Source organism: Myotis yumanensis, unplaced genomic scaffold (genome assembly GCF_028538775.1).
Source record: "Myotis yumanensis isolate MYYU_CA2020_CCGP unplaced genomic scaffold, mMyoYum1.0.hap1 SCAF_2, whole genome shotgun sequence".
In the NCBI taxonomy this organism is placed as follows: domain Eukaryota; kingdom Metazoa; phylum Chordata; class Mammalia; order Chiroptera; family Vespertilionidae; genus Myotis; species Myotis yumanensis.
Window position 1 is genome coordinate 92,650,964 of NW_027223753.1, and position 17,131 is coordinate 92,668,094.

Consider the following 17,131-nt stretch of genomic DNA (forward strand, 5'->3'; position numbering starts at 1 on the left):
AAAAACAATGTGTGGTGGGTGTTCTTGCATAAGACCTCTGGAGCTCCCATTAATATGCCACTAACACATAAAAAAGGGTTCTTCCATCATTCATTGTTCAGGTTGGGGATGGGTAAGCATAGGTAGGAGGCTATTTACATTCATCTCAACCATTCAACTGTATTCTTCATTGCACAGGAGTGCTAGAAGGATTAATGCTTGTCAGGCAGTTTAACATTTGTAAAGCATTTTGTAATCCTTGAAGAAAAGACACATATACATGTAAGCTCATACATGTCAGCCAAAAATAACAACCTTGTTCTCCTCTCCTTCAATTCATGCTAATAAACTTTCTCTCTATACAAATCCCATCATGCTGCTGTGGAAGAACTTCAAAGAAAACCCATGGGAACTTCTCCTAACCTCTTCACTTGAAGCAAGTCTTGCCCCATAAGGGTGTCTCCAGCACAGAAGTTCTCCCACTGCAGACACAGCTGATTCTCACAGCCAATTGACCTGGAGGTCAATTCCTCTCAGTGACACCTACAACAATCAAGGCTTAACTACAACAAGACTGTGCACAAAGCCCACAAGGGGGTGCACCAAGAGTGCCCACCTCAGGTAATTGGGGAGGCTGAGCCACTGGGCCCTATAGGACATTAGCACAGAAAGCCACTCTATCAAAAAACTAAAAATGAAACTCCCATTTGACCCTGTGATCCCACTTCTAGGAATATATCCCAAGAAACCAGAAACACCAATCAGAAAGGATATGTGCACCCATATGTTCATAGCAGCACAATTCACCATAGCTAAGATCTGGAAACAGCCTAAGTGCCCATCAGTAGATGAATGGATTGGAAAACTGTGGTACATCTACACAATGGAATACTATGCTGCTGTAAAAAAGAAGGAACTCTTACCATTTGCAACGGCATGGATGGAACTGGAGAGCATTATGCTAAGTGAAATAAGCCAGTCAATGAAGGAAAAATACCACATGATCTCACTCATTCATGGAAAATAGAGACCATTACAAACTTTTGAACAATAATAGATACAGAGGCAGAGCTGCCTCAAACAGATAGTCAAACTGCAGCGGGAAGGCCGGGGAGGGTCGGGGTGCAGGAGGGAGGGGGGTAAGAGATCAACCAAAGGACTTGTATGTGCATATAAGCATAACCAATGGACATAAGACACTGGGGGGTAAGGGAGGCCAGGGGATTGTCAAGGGCGGGGGGGGAAAAAGGGACACATATGTAATACCCTTTGTAATACTTTAAGCAATAATAAAATAAAATAAAAAGAAAGCCACTCTATCAACACAGGGAAGCAGCCAAAATGTGGAGACAAAGAAACAGGACACAAATGACAGAAATGGAGGAAAGCAAACTATTGGATATAGAGTTCAAAACCCTACATATAAGGTTTTTCAAGGACTTTCAAGAAACCGCCGACAAATTTAGTAAGACCCTCAAAAAGACGGTGAGACCGCCGATAAATGTAGTGAGATCCTTAAGAAATCTAGTGAGACCATCGAGGGTATGAAAAGGGACCAACTAGAAATTAAGCATACAGCCCTAGCCGGTTTGGCTCAGTGGATAGAGCGTCAGCCTGTGGACTGAGGGGTCACAGGTTCGATTCCGGTCAAGGGCGTGTACCTTGGTTGTGGGCACATCCCCAGTGGGAGGTGTGCAGGAGGCAGCTGATCGATATTTCTCTCTCATCGATGTTTCTGACTCTCTGTCACTCTCCCTTCCTCTCTGTCAAAAATCAATAAAATACATTTAAAAAAAAAAAGAAATTAAGCATACACTGACTGAAATAAAGAATATTATACAGACTCCCAACAGCAGACTAGAGGATCGCAAGAATCAAGCCAAAGATTTGAAATACGAACTAGCCAAAAACACCCAACCAGAAAAGCAAAATGAAAAAAGAATCCGCCCTCTCTCTGTCTTCTCTGCACTGGGAGCAGCTCCCCTCACCCCCTGAAAATGTATGCCTGCACCAAGTTTGTCTCCGCCCCCTCCTTGGTCCGGAGCACCTCTCAGCTGAGCCGGTCAATGTCTGCAGTGGTGCTGAAACGACCAGAGACACTGACAGATGAGACTTCATTTGGAACATTTAGTCCCAGAAAGATGATCTCTTCGCGGCACCAAGCACGGGCTAGGATTTTGATCTTAGAAAGCATACTTGAATTTTAAAGAGCCTCAGCAGCTTGGCAGCCCCACGTCCCCTGACCTCGCTTATTTCTAGCCGTAGCTTCCAAACCAGTGCCATTTCAAGGGACATCGACACAGCAGCCAAGTTCATTGGGGCTGGGGCTGCCACAGTAGGGGTGGCAGGCTCTGGGGCTGGAATTGGGACTGTGTTTGGGAGCCTCATCATTGGTTATGCCAGGAACCCTTCTCTGAAGCAACAGCTCTTCTCCTACGCCATTCTGGGCTTTGCCCTCTCAGAGGCCATGGGGCTCTTTTGCCTGATGGTGGCCTTTCTCATCCTCTTCGCCATGTGAAGGAGCTGTCTCCACCTCCCATAGTTCTTTTTCCCGTGTCTTGTCTGCCCTGTATGTTCCTTTTCCTATACCTCCCTAGGCAGCCTGGGGAAAGTGGTTGGCTCAGGGTTTGACAGAAGGAAGACAAATAAATACTGTATTAATAAGAAAAAAAAAAAAAAAGAAAAAAGAATCCAACAATACGAAGATAGTGTAAGGAGCCTCTGGGACAGCTTCAAGCGTACCAACATCCGAATTATAGGGGTGCCAGAAGATGAGAGACAGCAAGATATTGAAAATCTATTTGAAGAAATCATGACAGAAAACTTCCCCTACCTGGTGAAAGAAACAGACTTACAAGTCCAGGAAGCACAGAGAACCCCAAACAAAAGGAATCCAAAGAGGACCACACCAAGACACATCATCATTAAAATGCCAAGAGCAAAAGACAAAGAGAGAATCTTAAAAGCAGCAAGAGAAAGAAACTCAGTTACCTACAAGGGAGTACCTATATGACTGTCAGCTGATTTCTCAACAGAAACCATGCAGGCCAGAAGAGAGTGGCAAGAAATATTCAAAGTGATGAATAGCAGAACCTACAACCAAGATTACTTTATCCAGCAAAGCTATCATTCAGAATTGAAGGTCAGATAAAGAGCTTCACAGATAAGGAAAAGCTAAAGAAGTTCATCACCACAAAACCAGTATTATATGAAATGCTGAAACGTATCCTTTAAGAAGGGGAAGAAGAAGAAAAAGGTAAAGATACAAATTATGAACAACAAATACACATCTATCAACAAGTGAATCTAAAAATCAAGTGAATAAATAATCTGATGAACAGAATAAACTGGTGATTATAATAGAATCAGGGGCATAGAAAGGGAGTGGACTAACTATTCTTGCAGGGGAAAGGGATCGGGGGATGTGGGAAGAGACTGGACAAAAATCATACACCTATGGCTGAGGACAGTGTGGGGGGTGAGGGCAGAGGGTGGGGGTCGTGGGACCGGGTGAAGTGGAGCTATGGGGAGAAAAAAAAGAAACAACTCTAATAATCTGAACAATAAAGATTTAATTATTTTTAAAAAATAAAAATAATTTTTTTTGCATCAAGAAGAACTGAGGTCCCAGCTGGTAAGTGGTCATCCTATCTAATAAAAGAGAAACATTGTAATTAGCCGTACCTCCGCTACCCTTCCCATTGGCTAATCACTGAGATATGCAAATTAACTGCCAGCCAAGATGGCGGCCGGCTGCCAGGCAGCTTGAAGCGAACAGGGAGGCTTGCTTGCTTCAGTGACGGAGGAAGCCAAGCTTCTCTGCCTGCCTTGCCGGCCTCTGAGCTTGCAGTTTGAAACATTGTTACAAATATAGAAACTAAACAAAACCCCAGAAACCTGTTTTCAGTCAGCCGGGCTTCAGCCAGCAAGACCGCAACATTGTATCAAATACAGAAGGTAAACAAAGGCCAGAAACCTGCTTTCAGCAGCTGAGCCTCAGAGAGAAAGCCGGCTCTCAACTCCAGTGACAGGCATAGAAGGTAAATAAATGCCAGAATTTTAAAAAAAGAAGAAAAAAAGGAGTGGTTGGGAGCTTCAGTCACCCGCCAGCCTGAAAACAGCCCTCAATCCCTCACCCAGACTGGCCAGGAACCCCAGTGGGGACCCCCACCCTGACGCAACAAGATGGCTTCTAATTTGCATACTGAAGGCAGGCGGTAGGAGGCAAGGCTGTTTGCAGTCCCGGGACCCGGATCTGTGACCCTGCCAGGCAGGGGACAGTGCTTGAGGCTGTCTGCAGTCTGGGACCTGGATCCATGTCCTTGCGGGCAGGGTGGCAGTGCTTGAGGCTGTCCGCAGTCCCAGGACCCAGATCTGTGACCCTGCCAGACGGGGGGCACCGCAGGAGGCTGTCTGCAGTCCTGGACTTGGATCTGTGACCCTGCCGGGCGGGGCGGCACTGCTTGAGGCTGTCCGTGGTCCCGGGACCCAGATCTGTGACCCTGTCAGGCGGGCGGCAGTGCTTGAGGCTGTCCGCAGTCTGGGGCCTGGATCCAGGTCCTCGCGGGCGGGGCGGTAGTGCTTGAGGCTGTCTGCTGTCCCAGGACCCGGATCTGTGACCCTGCCAGGCTGGGGGCAGGGCTTGAGGCTGTCTTCCATCTCAGGACCCAGATCCATGACCCTGCCAGGCGGAAGGCAGTGCTTGAGGCTGCTCACTGTCCCGGGACCCGGATCTGTGACCCTGCGTCTTCACCATCTCCATCTCTGAACTGTCTCTTCTGTCTTTGTGGCTGGCTTTCTGGGATCCATTGTTACAGAAATCCACATGGTCTTGTAGCTGTTCTCTGAAAGTATACAAACATATTCTCGACCAAACGTTAAAGGAAAAACCTTACTTGGGTTTTTTTCTTCCTAAGGGACATTAAATTTCTGGTGTTAGTCTTTGGGTAAATTTATATAAACTTTGTTTAAGGAGGCAAAACACAAATTATTTAATTTAGCTTATGAGGCCCAATATATTGATTTTTAATTTTAGTTAGACATATGAAGGAAATCTCTTTTTATTTCCTTCCAGACACTTCTTTCTCACACAAACAACAAATGTAAGAAACATGGTTGCCTTTTGAGATTTTAACAAGTACTGCCGCAAAGCCATGTATTTCAAGTGATTTTTTTTTATGGTGACTAATTATTGTCAGATTTAGTATTTTAACAACAATCCGTAAATGTTAGCAATTATATTTTTAAAGAGTATACCCTTTGGCTTATTTGCATATACAAAGTGTTATGCCCAGATTTCAAGATCCCCACAGACCAACAGGGAGCCAGCCAGTCAGATGCAAAAGCATAAGAGTCTGTATTTCAAACCCGGGTTTGGCTCCTCTACCCTCCTTACCGACTCAACAGCAAGCCAAGAGGCAGAGAGAGAGAGAACTCTGTGTGGAGAGGGGTTTTATAGGGGGTTGGAGTAAGGGGAGGAGAAAGGGCTGTGGCCTTGCCGATTGGCCAGGCGCAAGTCGGTGTCTTGTTCCTGGGTGTGGCTAGCAGAGGCTTAGACTTCTGGGAAGAAGCTCCTTGCCAAGCACATGGCCAAGGTAAGATGGAGGGCGTAGCCCTTGCCCTTTCACAGAGGAATCATGGGAAGCCTTCAGTAACCTTTTTAGAAGAGTTTACTTTACTAGGATTCAATTGCTTACAAGGATAGTAATTTAAGTATTTTTTAAAAAGGCAAAGCGAAGCAAGTAAATTTAGTATTTAGTAAACTTCTGATTCACAAGGGGTAAACGCTGCCCCACCTCCAGCCTAATTTAAAATGCAGCAGCAAGGAGCTTTTGTTATTTCAAATCACATCTTAAAATTCCACTGCTGTATTTTAAGAAATATTAAACAAAATAACTTGTTTTGCCCTTTCTCAGAGGCAAAAACTTAATATATTTGTTAATTTTTATTTGATAATGCTTTCCATGTGATTTCAAGTATATTAAATTTGGATGAATTGAAAAATCCTTTAAAAAGAGAGAATAAACTTTTGAAAATATTTCAGGGAGAGAGAACCAAGATGGCGGCATAGGTAAACACCGGAGACTGCTGCCGCAAACAACCACTTCAAAAATACAACTAAAAGACGGAACAGACATCACCCAGAACCACAGGAATTCTGGCTGAGCAGAGACTCTTCAACTAGAAGGAAAAAGAACAGCAAACCGAGGCTCAGAGGCGGCGCAGTGTGGAAAATACAAAGGTACCGAGGTGCGCGCACAAAGCGGGGTGGTGGCTGAGGGCGCGGTTGTCGTTTTCAGTCGGGAGGGAGTCTCAGACTCTGGGCTCCAGATCCGGGCGAGTCTCTAGGGACTCAGACTCAGACGGGAGAAGCGGGATTGTCCGGCATCAGTTGGAATCTGAGGGCAGCTTTCTCGCCAAGGTTTGCAGTGGCTGCCGGGGTTCTGAGAAGCAGAGCCTCTGGGAACGGGACTGAGAGCAGCCAGAACTGCTCCCTCCACCCACCCTGTTGATCCCGCCCCGCCCAAGCCCTGTGCACAGCCATTTGCCGGATCCCCTCAGGCAAAGGCTAGATTAGCACCTCCCCAGAGGACAGAAGTTTTCCCACAGCTGATTCTCACAGCCAGTCAGCCTGGTGGTCAAATCCCTCAGTATTAACTTAAAAAATCAAGGCTTAACTAGAACAAGACTGCACACAAAGACCACAAGGGGGTGCACCAAGAAAGCATAAAAAATGCGGAGACAAAAAAACATGACAGAAATGGAGGATATGGAGCTAAAAAACGCAATTTTGAGGGCTTGCAATAAACTTGCGGAGAGCCTCACAAAAACTAATGAGACCCTCGATGCTACGATAAAGAAACTAGAAATTAAGCATACACGGACTGAAATAAAGAATATTATACCCAATAGCAGACCAGAGGAGTGCAAGAATCAAGCCAAAGATTTGAAATTCGAAGAAGCAAAAAACACCCAACCGGAAAAGCAAAATGAAAAAAGAATCCGAAAATATGAAGATAGTGTAAGGAGCCTCTGGGACAGCTTCAAGCGCACTAATATCAGAATTATTGGGGTGACAGAAGATGAGAGACAGCAAGATATTGAAAACCTATTTCAAGAAATAATGGCAGAAAACTTCCCCCACCTGGTGAAAGAAATGGATTTACAGGTCCAGGAAGCGCAGAGAACCCCAAACAAAAGGAATCCAAAGAGGACCACACCAAGACACATCATCATTAAAATGCCAAGAGCAAAAGACAAAGAGAGAATCTTAAAAGCAGCAAGAGAAAGAGACTCAATTACCTACAAGGGAATACCCATACGACTGTCAGCTGATTTCTCAACAGAAACTTTGCAGGCCAGAAGGGAATGGCAAGAAATATTCAAAGTGATGAATAGCAAGAACCTACAACCAAGAGTACTTTATCCAGCAAAGCTATCATTCAGAATTGAAGGTCAGATAAAGAGCTTCACAGATAAGGAAAAGCTAAAGGAGTTCATCACCACTAAACCAGTATTATACGAAATGCTGAAAGGTATCCTTTAAGAAGAGGAAGAAGAAAAAGGTAAAGATACAAATTGTGAACAACAAACATGCATCTATCAACAAGTGAATCTATGAATCAAGTGAATAAATAATCTGACGTACAGAATGAACTGGTGATTATAATGAATCAGGGACATAGAAAGGGAATGGACAGACTATTCTTGAGTGGGAAAGGGGAATGGGAGATGCGGGAAGAGACTGGACAAAAATCGTGCACCTATGGATGAGGACAGTGGGTGGGGAGTGAGGGCGGAGGGTGGGGCGGGAACTGGGAGGAGGGGAGTTATGGGGAGGAAAAAAAGAGGAACAAATGTTATCTGAACAATAATGATTTAATTAAAAGAAAAAAAAGAAAATATTTCAGGGCCTGTGAAATTTCTCAAAGTCATTCCTTGGTTATAGTTTTGAAATCCAACTTGAAAGACCATCAAATCTACACTAGTAAAAGAGAAACATGGTAATTAGCGTACGACCGCTACCCTTTTCATTGGCTAATCAGTGAGTATATGCAAATTAACTGTCAGCCAAGATGGCGGCAGGCAGCCAGGCAGCTGAGAACAGGAGGCTTGGTTGCCCCAGGACAGAGGAAACCAAGGTTCCCGCCTGCAGCTGCGGGGCTCTGAGCTCCTGAAGCAACAGTTCCAAAAGATACAATGTTTCAATCATAGAAGCTAAAAGATGGCGGTTAATCTGCATACTAAGGCTCCAAGCGGTAGAGCAAAGCCAAACAGCCCTGAAGCCGCAGAGCAGAGAGGCCTCACTGCTCAGGGATCAGCAGAGCCGGGAGGCCTCCCAGCCCGGGATCAGCAGAGCAGAGAGACCTCAGGGCCCCAGGATCAGCAGAGCCGAGAGACCTCCCAGCCACCTGGATCAGCGGAGCTGAGAGGCCTCCCGGCCCCGGGATCAGCAGAGCCGAGAGACCTCCCGGCCACCTGGATCAGCGGAGCCGAGAGGCCTCCCGGCCCCGGCATCAGCGGAGCCTGATGGAAGCCCTATGTGTTTATGCACCTGGGGGTGCAGAGGTCCTGTCCTAGGCAGAGGCCTATGGCGAAATTTTTGACTCTGAGAAGCAGCCTATGGGCTGGAAGGCGGCTCCTCTGACCTCAGTGCTGGAGAAGACCATTAAGCAGAAAACTAAAGAAACCGATTTTACATCATTTCCCAGGTGGAGAACAGTTGGCATGTAAGCCCCTGACCAGTGCCCAGCCTCTCCTCTGTCAGTCTATCTCACTCTTAGGTACCATGTTCTTTGTTCTGTCTTAACTGCAACTCATTTTTAAACTAGATTGCTTTTAAAAGAAGACTAAATAAAGTTTCCCTTAAGTTATTTAGGTGGTGCTGGGGCTGCTGGGGCTGCTGGGGGCCTGATAGAAGACACAAACACGCAACAGGGGGCCTGTACCCAGCAGCCCCAAGGCCCACCACCTTGGTGCTGGGGCTGCTGGGGGTATCAGAGACACAAACCCGCAGGCCCGGCACCCAGCAGACCCAAGGCCTTCGTGGCAGCACTAAGGAGCAGCAAGCCAAGTGGTAGGAAGCAGCAAGCAGGTGGGCAGTAACAAGGGAGGGGTCCCGGACTGCAAGAGGGCACATGCTGGGCTAAGGGACCCCCCATCCATCCCCAGTGCACGAATTTCATGCACCGGGCCTCTAGTATATATATATATATATATATATATATATATATATATATGATTTAAAAATTATATACTTCTTATAATTATTAAGAGATATCAATTAGATTTAAACTGGTTTTAAAAATTTGGCTGGGGTCACAGAAATTGGATTACTGCTATCAGTCCCTTTTAAATACTTTGACATAAGCTATTTAACTTTTGTTTAGGGATGGAACATATAACCTTTAATTGTCCTTAGTTTAAGGAAAGCCGGGTTTTCTAGATTTCAGACATTAGAAACACTTTCTGTAGAAAAATTCTGCCTTAAAGCTCCACCCCTGAAATTCCATCCTGCCTCAGTGAGAAGACATTCCTTTTAGGCTAAATCAGAGGGAGGGGCCTTTGTTGTTTCAAGGTGGCAGCCCCCAGGGGAGCAGCAAGCCATGTGGCTGACATGGCGGTTGCCAAGTCATGCAGCCCAAAATGGTGACTGTCTACATTGTTCTTTGCAATTAAATTTAAACTGGTTTTTATAAAATTTCGGTTGAGATCATAAAATTAATCCTCTTTTTTAATCAAACCAATAAGCAACATATTTTGAATTCTAATTATTTCAGAAAAAAAAATTTCTTAAAGATAAATTTTTACTTTTTTAGGCATTTAGCTATCATAATTATACAATTTTTCCCAATTCAATCTGAATCTTAAACTTTTAGCTAGTAAGTCAAATATTCAGCATTTCTCAATCAGTATCATTTTTAAGAATAAATTTCAAAAATGCAAGACATAATCAACCAACAGATTTAATTCTGTTCTTTAGCAATATTTCAGCATTATTTCATTTCAAAATACCTAGACATAAGTTTTTATCGTTTGAATTCAGTAAGCTTCAAGGTCCTCAGTTCCCAGCGGCTTTGGAGAACCACGTTTGAAGCTGGCAAATAGGCCTGGCCCAGCCCTTGATTTTAACAAAGGGCCAGTTTTTTACCGGGCTATTTAGATTTTTGAAATTAAAATTTTTTTAATAATTCTTGAGATTCTAATCCAATTATTTTAAGGCATTTACTTTAGCAAATTTTTGTAACAGAGACAATTTTACTGATTTTCCTTTTAGAGGTCTTAAAGTTAGCTTTGGAATAGGCTTCATTAACATTATTATGGAAAAATACCAATCTTGTTGCTAGAATCTAGCTAGCATTTCTACCCTGGGTCAAATTCTCCATTTTCTTTTGGAAATAATCAGTCTTGGGTTTTATTTTGTACATTTGTAAAGAGATTTTTTAGCTTAAAACTCTATCTAAATGTCCAAAATCGGACAGTGCGCACATTAGTTTCAAGCCAGGTTTTCTCTTTATACGTGAACAGAAATCCCAGACGCATTTTTTAAATTTTGTAAAACTTTTTAATTACGTGAAGGAGATTTTAAATTAGAATACTGGGGAGGAGGCATCCATATAGGATCGCCATGTGCTCCCTTTTCCTTTCCCCTACATCCTGCTTTGGGGGAAGTTTTAGCAAATGACGTAGATGGCGTATTTGTTCCCAAAGTCATGCTTAATAGAAGAAGACATTTTAAATTTTTTCCTATTTCGCTTTCTAAAGTCATGGCTAGCACCCAAGGTAATCTTAGCCAAAGTTTGGTTGTCATTAAGATGTTCTCTGGTAATTTTTTAAATAAAACATTAAGTAATCTCATTGTAGGAGAGCTTACAGCTCTGCCCTCTCCTGCCACCTTTGAATCTCTCCGAACCAGAGAGAGATTCGGCAGCGGAGTTTCATTTCTTATTATAGATAGATTCCAACTACAAATTAAGATTTTAATTTGGACAAGAAAACACATTAAGATGACCATGGCACTATTTTTTCAGCCTGATCTAAAAGAGTACCTTTTTCAAGAAAAACAAAGGTTATATTCTATAATAACATGCAAAAACAGTAAAAGATTATCTTCTAAAATTTTAACACTTTAAACATGCAAATCAAAAGCCTATAACAAAGTTTCTTAGTTTTTAAAAGCCAAATATACCTTTTTAAAGCCGAATCTACTTTTTTAAAGCCGAATCTAGGACTTCCCCAATATTGCAAAATTATCTCCTGTCTTTTTCTCTCATTTGTTGTGCGGCTCCTCTTTCAGATACCGAACCCTACTCCACGCAGAATGTGGAGGGAGTGTTACTGGACAGTCCAGGACTCGAATCTGTGACCTGGTGGGCAGGGGGGCAGCACGGGAGGTTGTCTGCAGTCCGGGACCTGAATCTATGACCCTGTCGGTTGGGGGTCAGTGCTTGAGGCTGTCCACGGGACCAAGACACGGATCTGTGACCCTGCCGGGCGGGGGGCAGCGCTTGAGGCTGTGCACAGTCCCGGGACTCGGATCTGTGACCCTTCACGGCAGGGAGGCAGCCATCAGCGCCCAGAAGTGACTATGCAAGATCTGCCTCCTGGCCCAGAAGGTGCAGGATCGCAGGGACAGCCACCGTGGCAGGCCAGACTGACGTCCTCCTGGCCACACCACGGGGGTTTGTGGATCTGCAAAGCCAGAGGCCTCCGGTGTGCACACACACCCCTGGCGTGCAAACATCCCCCAGCACACTGTCACCCTCCCACGCCTGCAACAGTTGCAAACCAAGGCGTGCACAAGTTCCCCCCGCCTCTCCACCACACTTCCATCAACCCGGCATGCCTAACACCCCCACAGGATGTGCACACATCCCCTCTGATGAGCTCACGTCCTTTGGAGAGTGTCTGGGTATTCTGGGTGCTGAGAGTGGGCCCCTGTGAGATGACTGAGAGGGCGGAGTGGTGATGCCCTGTTCCCACGCCGGCCAGTGCAGCTATGAGATCACCTCTGGGGAGTTAATGCAGGTGCTGAGGCAGGAGCAGGTGCAGACAAACACACCTGGTGGGTGCGGGTGGCCCTCTCTGAGGTGCCTTCAGTCAGCGTTCAAGATCAAGAGCCCAGAGGCAGAGAGGAATTCTGTCCTCTCAGTGAAACAGTGGGATAGTTCGGGGCGACTGTAGAGGAGGAATGTGTACTTTGGGTGCCAGCACCCATGAGCGAAGGCTGCCCTGACTGAGCCTTGCTTGCTTGGGGCCTAGCGCACTCCTGCCGGGCAGTGGGTGACAGGATGTGCTTTTCCAAAGTAATGAGAGAAAACGTTGATTCTCCTGCTGCCCACGAAGGTGGAAAGTGAAGTGGGGAGACATGTGGGGAATGAGCAAGGTTCCCTGTCTGGGGGTTCCAAATCTGCTGTTGGTTTCTTTCACCACTGACTAGAGATATACAGGGTGTCCCCCCCAAAATGTATACACACTTTGAATACCTACTAATTCCAATGGTTTTAAGCATAAGAAAGGAACAACAATGGAGCTGTTATCTGTTAAAAGTGTGGGCACAAACAGGTAGTTGGACATTCCCTGAGGGGTCTCAGATTGGAGAGGGTGCAGGCCAGACTGAGGGGCCCCTTTCCCCCCTACCCCAGTGCACGAATTTCGTTCACCAGGCTACTAGTTTGCTAATAAAAGAGTAAGCACACCATCAGAAGTTATACTATAGAGAAAAGGTTGAGGCCAAGGACCAAGTCAACAGCTCTAAGCTGAATGAGGCTGTTGTAATTATTTGAACCCAAGGGCAGTCTGACATCTAAGGTGACAAGGCTCATAAAGAGGCAAGGGAAAGGAAGGGTGGCCAGTGCCTGAAACAAAAGGCACAGATCTCTAAACTCAGTGTTTGACAGCCCTTCCTTTGATGGTCTTTAGTAATATAGGCTGTGCTCAGCCTCCAACATCGCTCTAATAAATCAAATGTATAAATTCATCTGCTTAGAAATGTCAAACACTGCTGGAGTGAGCACACCCACTGTGCACTCAAAGCCATTCCTTTGTAATGCAGGCCAGTTTTCTAAACCAGAGTGCTTGTCTTCCAGCTCTCACTGACGCCTGGTGGCTAAGTGCCCAAAAGATTAGGACACTGCTTTGTAGGACTTTTTGGTTGTGGATGACAGAAATCTGACTGAGAATAGTTTACGCTATTACTTAGGAATTTTGTTATTTTTTAAAAATTATCCTATATAATAAAAGCCCAGCAACCGAATGGCTGAAGGGCCAGAACAACCGTTCGACCAGTCACTATGATGCACACTGACCACCAGAGGGAAGATGCTCAACGCAGGAAAGTCCTTCACCTGGGTAACTCCCATTTCCCACTGTGGAAGCACTGCTCGGCTGACCAGGATGAGCAGCGCTCTCACAGCAGGCCGATCCCCACAAGCCATGCCCCCCACCAGTTCACGAACCCCGTGCACCAGGCCTCTAGTTTATTAAATAATTTAAAATTTATTGGCAAATACTAAATGTATCGCTTAATTCAAGGAAGGGATGGCCAGCTAGCTATAAAGAAAACAGGGATGTATTTGGGTGTCGGTAACATTTGGAGTCAGAGTTTGGATACCCCCAGGACTCTTCATCATTATCTGTGCCTCCATTCAGTAACCTGCTGTCTCCCTGCTGGACAGCTTTTTCCACGGGGCCAGAATCATGGAAGCCAATTCCTTGCTGCTGTTGCCTATGAAGGTATGTTTCACTGACAATTCAAAACAATCCAGGAAAGGACTGTCAGAGACTCGGTGGGGCAGTGCACCCACCTGACCAATCACTGTGGTCAGGGGTTGGGGCTCCACATAGCCCACCTATAACATAAAGTGTCTGTGGGAGGCCGGGGAGAGGATTCCATAAATATGGCAACTCCCAGAAGAACCATGGAGTTGGAGAAGAGCAGCCATTCCCAAAGGAAGGAAAGGGGCTAGGCATCTCCTAACAGAGATGTCCGACGCACATTCAGAAAGTCCTTCACCTGGGTAACTTCCGTTTTCCATCAAGGCTCAGCTCAAGAAAACTTTCTCTGCCCCCTAGTCTGGATTAAGTGCCCTCCCCAGCACCCAGCACCCAGCACCCGCACATACATCTACCTCTATATTGGGTTTCTGATCAATTGCCTGACCCTACTCCAGACTATGATTTTCTTGGGAATACAATTGTGGTGATACACTTTTGTGTTTCTAATACCTAACCCAGTGCCTGGCACCTGATGTGCTTTCTATAAAAGTTTGTTGACTAATAAATGCATCAAAGAAACATTGAAAAATAACAATGGTGATGGGAGAGAGGCTATAGACAAACCAACTACAAAGCAGCTCTTGGGCCATTTGTTGCAAAAGAGAAGACACTTGAGAAGATCCTGGGAGCAGCATCACACGCCAGCACAGAACAAACTTAGTGCTCACAGAGTCATCAAGAAATAGCTAAATTTTTTTCACTTTATGTTGTTTGATATAGAGAATTTATATATTTTTAAGATGTTCATTAAAATGGTGAAGTAAATATCAGTATCCTTGATTTCTGTGAAATTGTGCTTTCCTGATTCTCTTCTCTATTTATTTTTAACTAAGGAAAGCAAAGGGCACTTTCCACCTGCCAATTCTAAAGCAGAGGCAGTGCGAGGCATCAGGGCTATAAGGTATTCACAGCCTGCTGAAACCAGTTGAGGCCTTTGGGAGCAGAGGGCAGAGGGCTCTTGGTCAGGCTGGGGGATCTGGAAGCTTCCAGAAACAGCACTATAGAGGGAGACAGAATAGAGATTTGGGTTATTTGGTTGCAAGCACAAAATCTGACTCTGGCCAACTCAAGCAAAATCAGAGCATATTAGAAAGATCTATCAAAGACAGACTCAGAAAAGACAGGAGTCAGAACAGGACCTGGGATCTAGAGGTCCAGACAGCAAGGACTTGCTGACAATTGGTCAGAGCTCCAGAGCTGGGGGAAGGAGCTTCTAGCATTTCCTGTTCTTCCTTGCATCATTTCAGTCATATTTCCTAATCCTGAGATGAGGATCTAGGGACCCAGCCTGAGTCACACATCTTTCCCTTAGCCGGGGTAGGTCAGAGTGTATAAACGGCAGATCCACAATTCTGCACATATGGTGGAGAGAAAATATCACTTTAAGAAGAACGAGGCTCAGTTGATAGTGTGTCATCCCATGCACTGAAAGGTTGGCAGTTCAATTCACGGTCAGAGCACGTACCTGGGTTTTGGGCTCGATCCCAAGTAGTGGGGTGTGCAGAAGGTAGCCAATTAATGTTCTCTCACATCAATGTTTCTCTCTTCCTCCCTCTCCCTTCCTCTCTCTAAAAAAATCTTTTAAAAAATAAGGAGGAAGAGATTTTGATAATAAAACAAGAAATAATCAGTAAGTATAGCAGAAATTATCTAAATGAGGAGGAAGAGAAGAGCTTGGCAGTTGTATGTAGATACAGTTGCTTGTATTATTGGAGCAAAAGTTCAATGTTGGGAATGACAAGATTGAGCCATAGGAATGGGAGTGGGTGGACACTGAAGAACTTTCAGTCATAGTCTATGCCAACGGTTCTCAACCTGTGGGTCGAGACCCCTTTGACGGTGGAACGACCCTTTCACAGGGATCGCCTAAGACCATCCTGCATATCAGATATTTACATTACGATTCATAACAGTAGCAACATTACAGTTATGAAGTAGCAACGAAAATACTTTTATGGTCGGGTCACAACACGAGGAACTGTATTTAAAGGGCCAGAAGGGCCCTGTCTGGTTTGGCTCAGTGGATAGAGCGTCGGCCTGCGGACTCAAGGGTCCCGGGTTCGATTCCGGTCAAGGGCATGTACCTTGGTTGCAGGCACATCCCCAGTGGGGAGTGTGCAGGAGTCAGCTGATCGATGTTTCTAACTCTCTATCCCTCTCCCTTCCTCTCTGTAAAAAATCAATAAAATATATTTTTTTTAAAAAATCTTTTTAATGATGATTTTAACACAGAATCCAAAATCCTTATCATGGATAAAATCATCTTCAGGCTCAGGTGGAGCATCTAACCCACAATGGTTCCCTTTTCTGAGAACTGGTCTCTTCACCCATAAGGCCATGGTCACCATGATTAAATGGCGTGGCCTGCACTCCTGGGAACAGTTTAATACACCAAGGTGGACATTCTCTGCCAGTAATGTCTTCCCAACCTTCTCCCCTCACTCAAACACTGCCATCTAAGGGGTCTTTAGTAAATGACAGCTGGTAGAGATGCAAATAATTTGGGGGATGGGGAGGGGAGTTACTTCAAAGGTTATGGTTTTATTGCTCTGTAGGACATTAATCATTTTTGTATCTAACTTGGCAATCTATTCCAGCATTTTTTTACACTGACTATATAAACTATTCGTTCAAATGCTGTTATTACGATACTGATTCCCTAATTAGTAAGTTAAGTCAATCTTTGACACATGTTCTTTCTGTATTTGTTAAATTATACTTTTGATAAAGAGCTAATTTCCCACACCCCACTTTTCTGTGTGAAATATAAGAGGCATAAGCCCGGGAGAGTTCACTTGTATTATAAAAGGGTTCGCAATCCAAACCTGCTTCCCAGTAAAGGACTTTTAAAAATATTAATAGTATTTCTATGAGAGGAGTTTCATCTTCTGGAGCCCACTGAATCTCCCAGAATCTGCATTTCCTGACTAGTGTATCCCATTACCTCCGAGGGCCACCTAACTCAGCCTGGGAGCGGGGTCAGGGTCTTTGACTCAGCTCAGTCTCCCAAACACCATCTTGCAATATCTGAAAAAATATTTAGAATAAGTCCAAACTGTTCTACTTGGCCTTCAATCTCACCCCCCCGCCCCCCCGGACCCCCCACACTATTACCCAGATCTGCCTGATGAAGCACAAATAATAATGGGCCACCTGCACGGAATAATAAACTCACTTGGGCCTTGGACTCCGAACAGGGGGTTGAATCAGGACTTTGACCACTTTGGGAAAGTCACCTAATTAATGTTTTCTGGACCTCAATTCCCACACCAACAAAACGAGGCACTGACCTAGCGCGTCCCCACCCACCCGCTCCCCCAGCCCCGCCTCCCGATCCGGCCCCGCCCCTGTTGTGTCCCGGCCCCGCCCCTGTTGT

The 17,131-nt window shown here is 45.0% G+C and overlaps 1 protein-coding gene across 1 annotated transcript; it reads left to right on the top strand.

The window, feature by feature from the left end:
• The first annotated feature begins 1,347 nt into the window (after window positions 1-1,347).
• Window positions 1,348-2,669, top strand: LOC139002486 (ATP synthase F(0) complex subunit C2, mitochondrial-like). The gene is made up of 2 exons (XM_070403731.1): window positions 1,348-1,464; window positions 2,189-2,669. Exons 1-2 carry the CDS (start codon window positions 1,348-1,350, stop codon window positions 2,495-2,497), a joined length of 426 nt encoding a protein of 141 aa, XP_070259832.1. The 3' UTR covers window positions 2,498-2,669.
• Window positions 2,670-17,131: the final 14,462 nt, after the last annotated feature.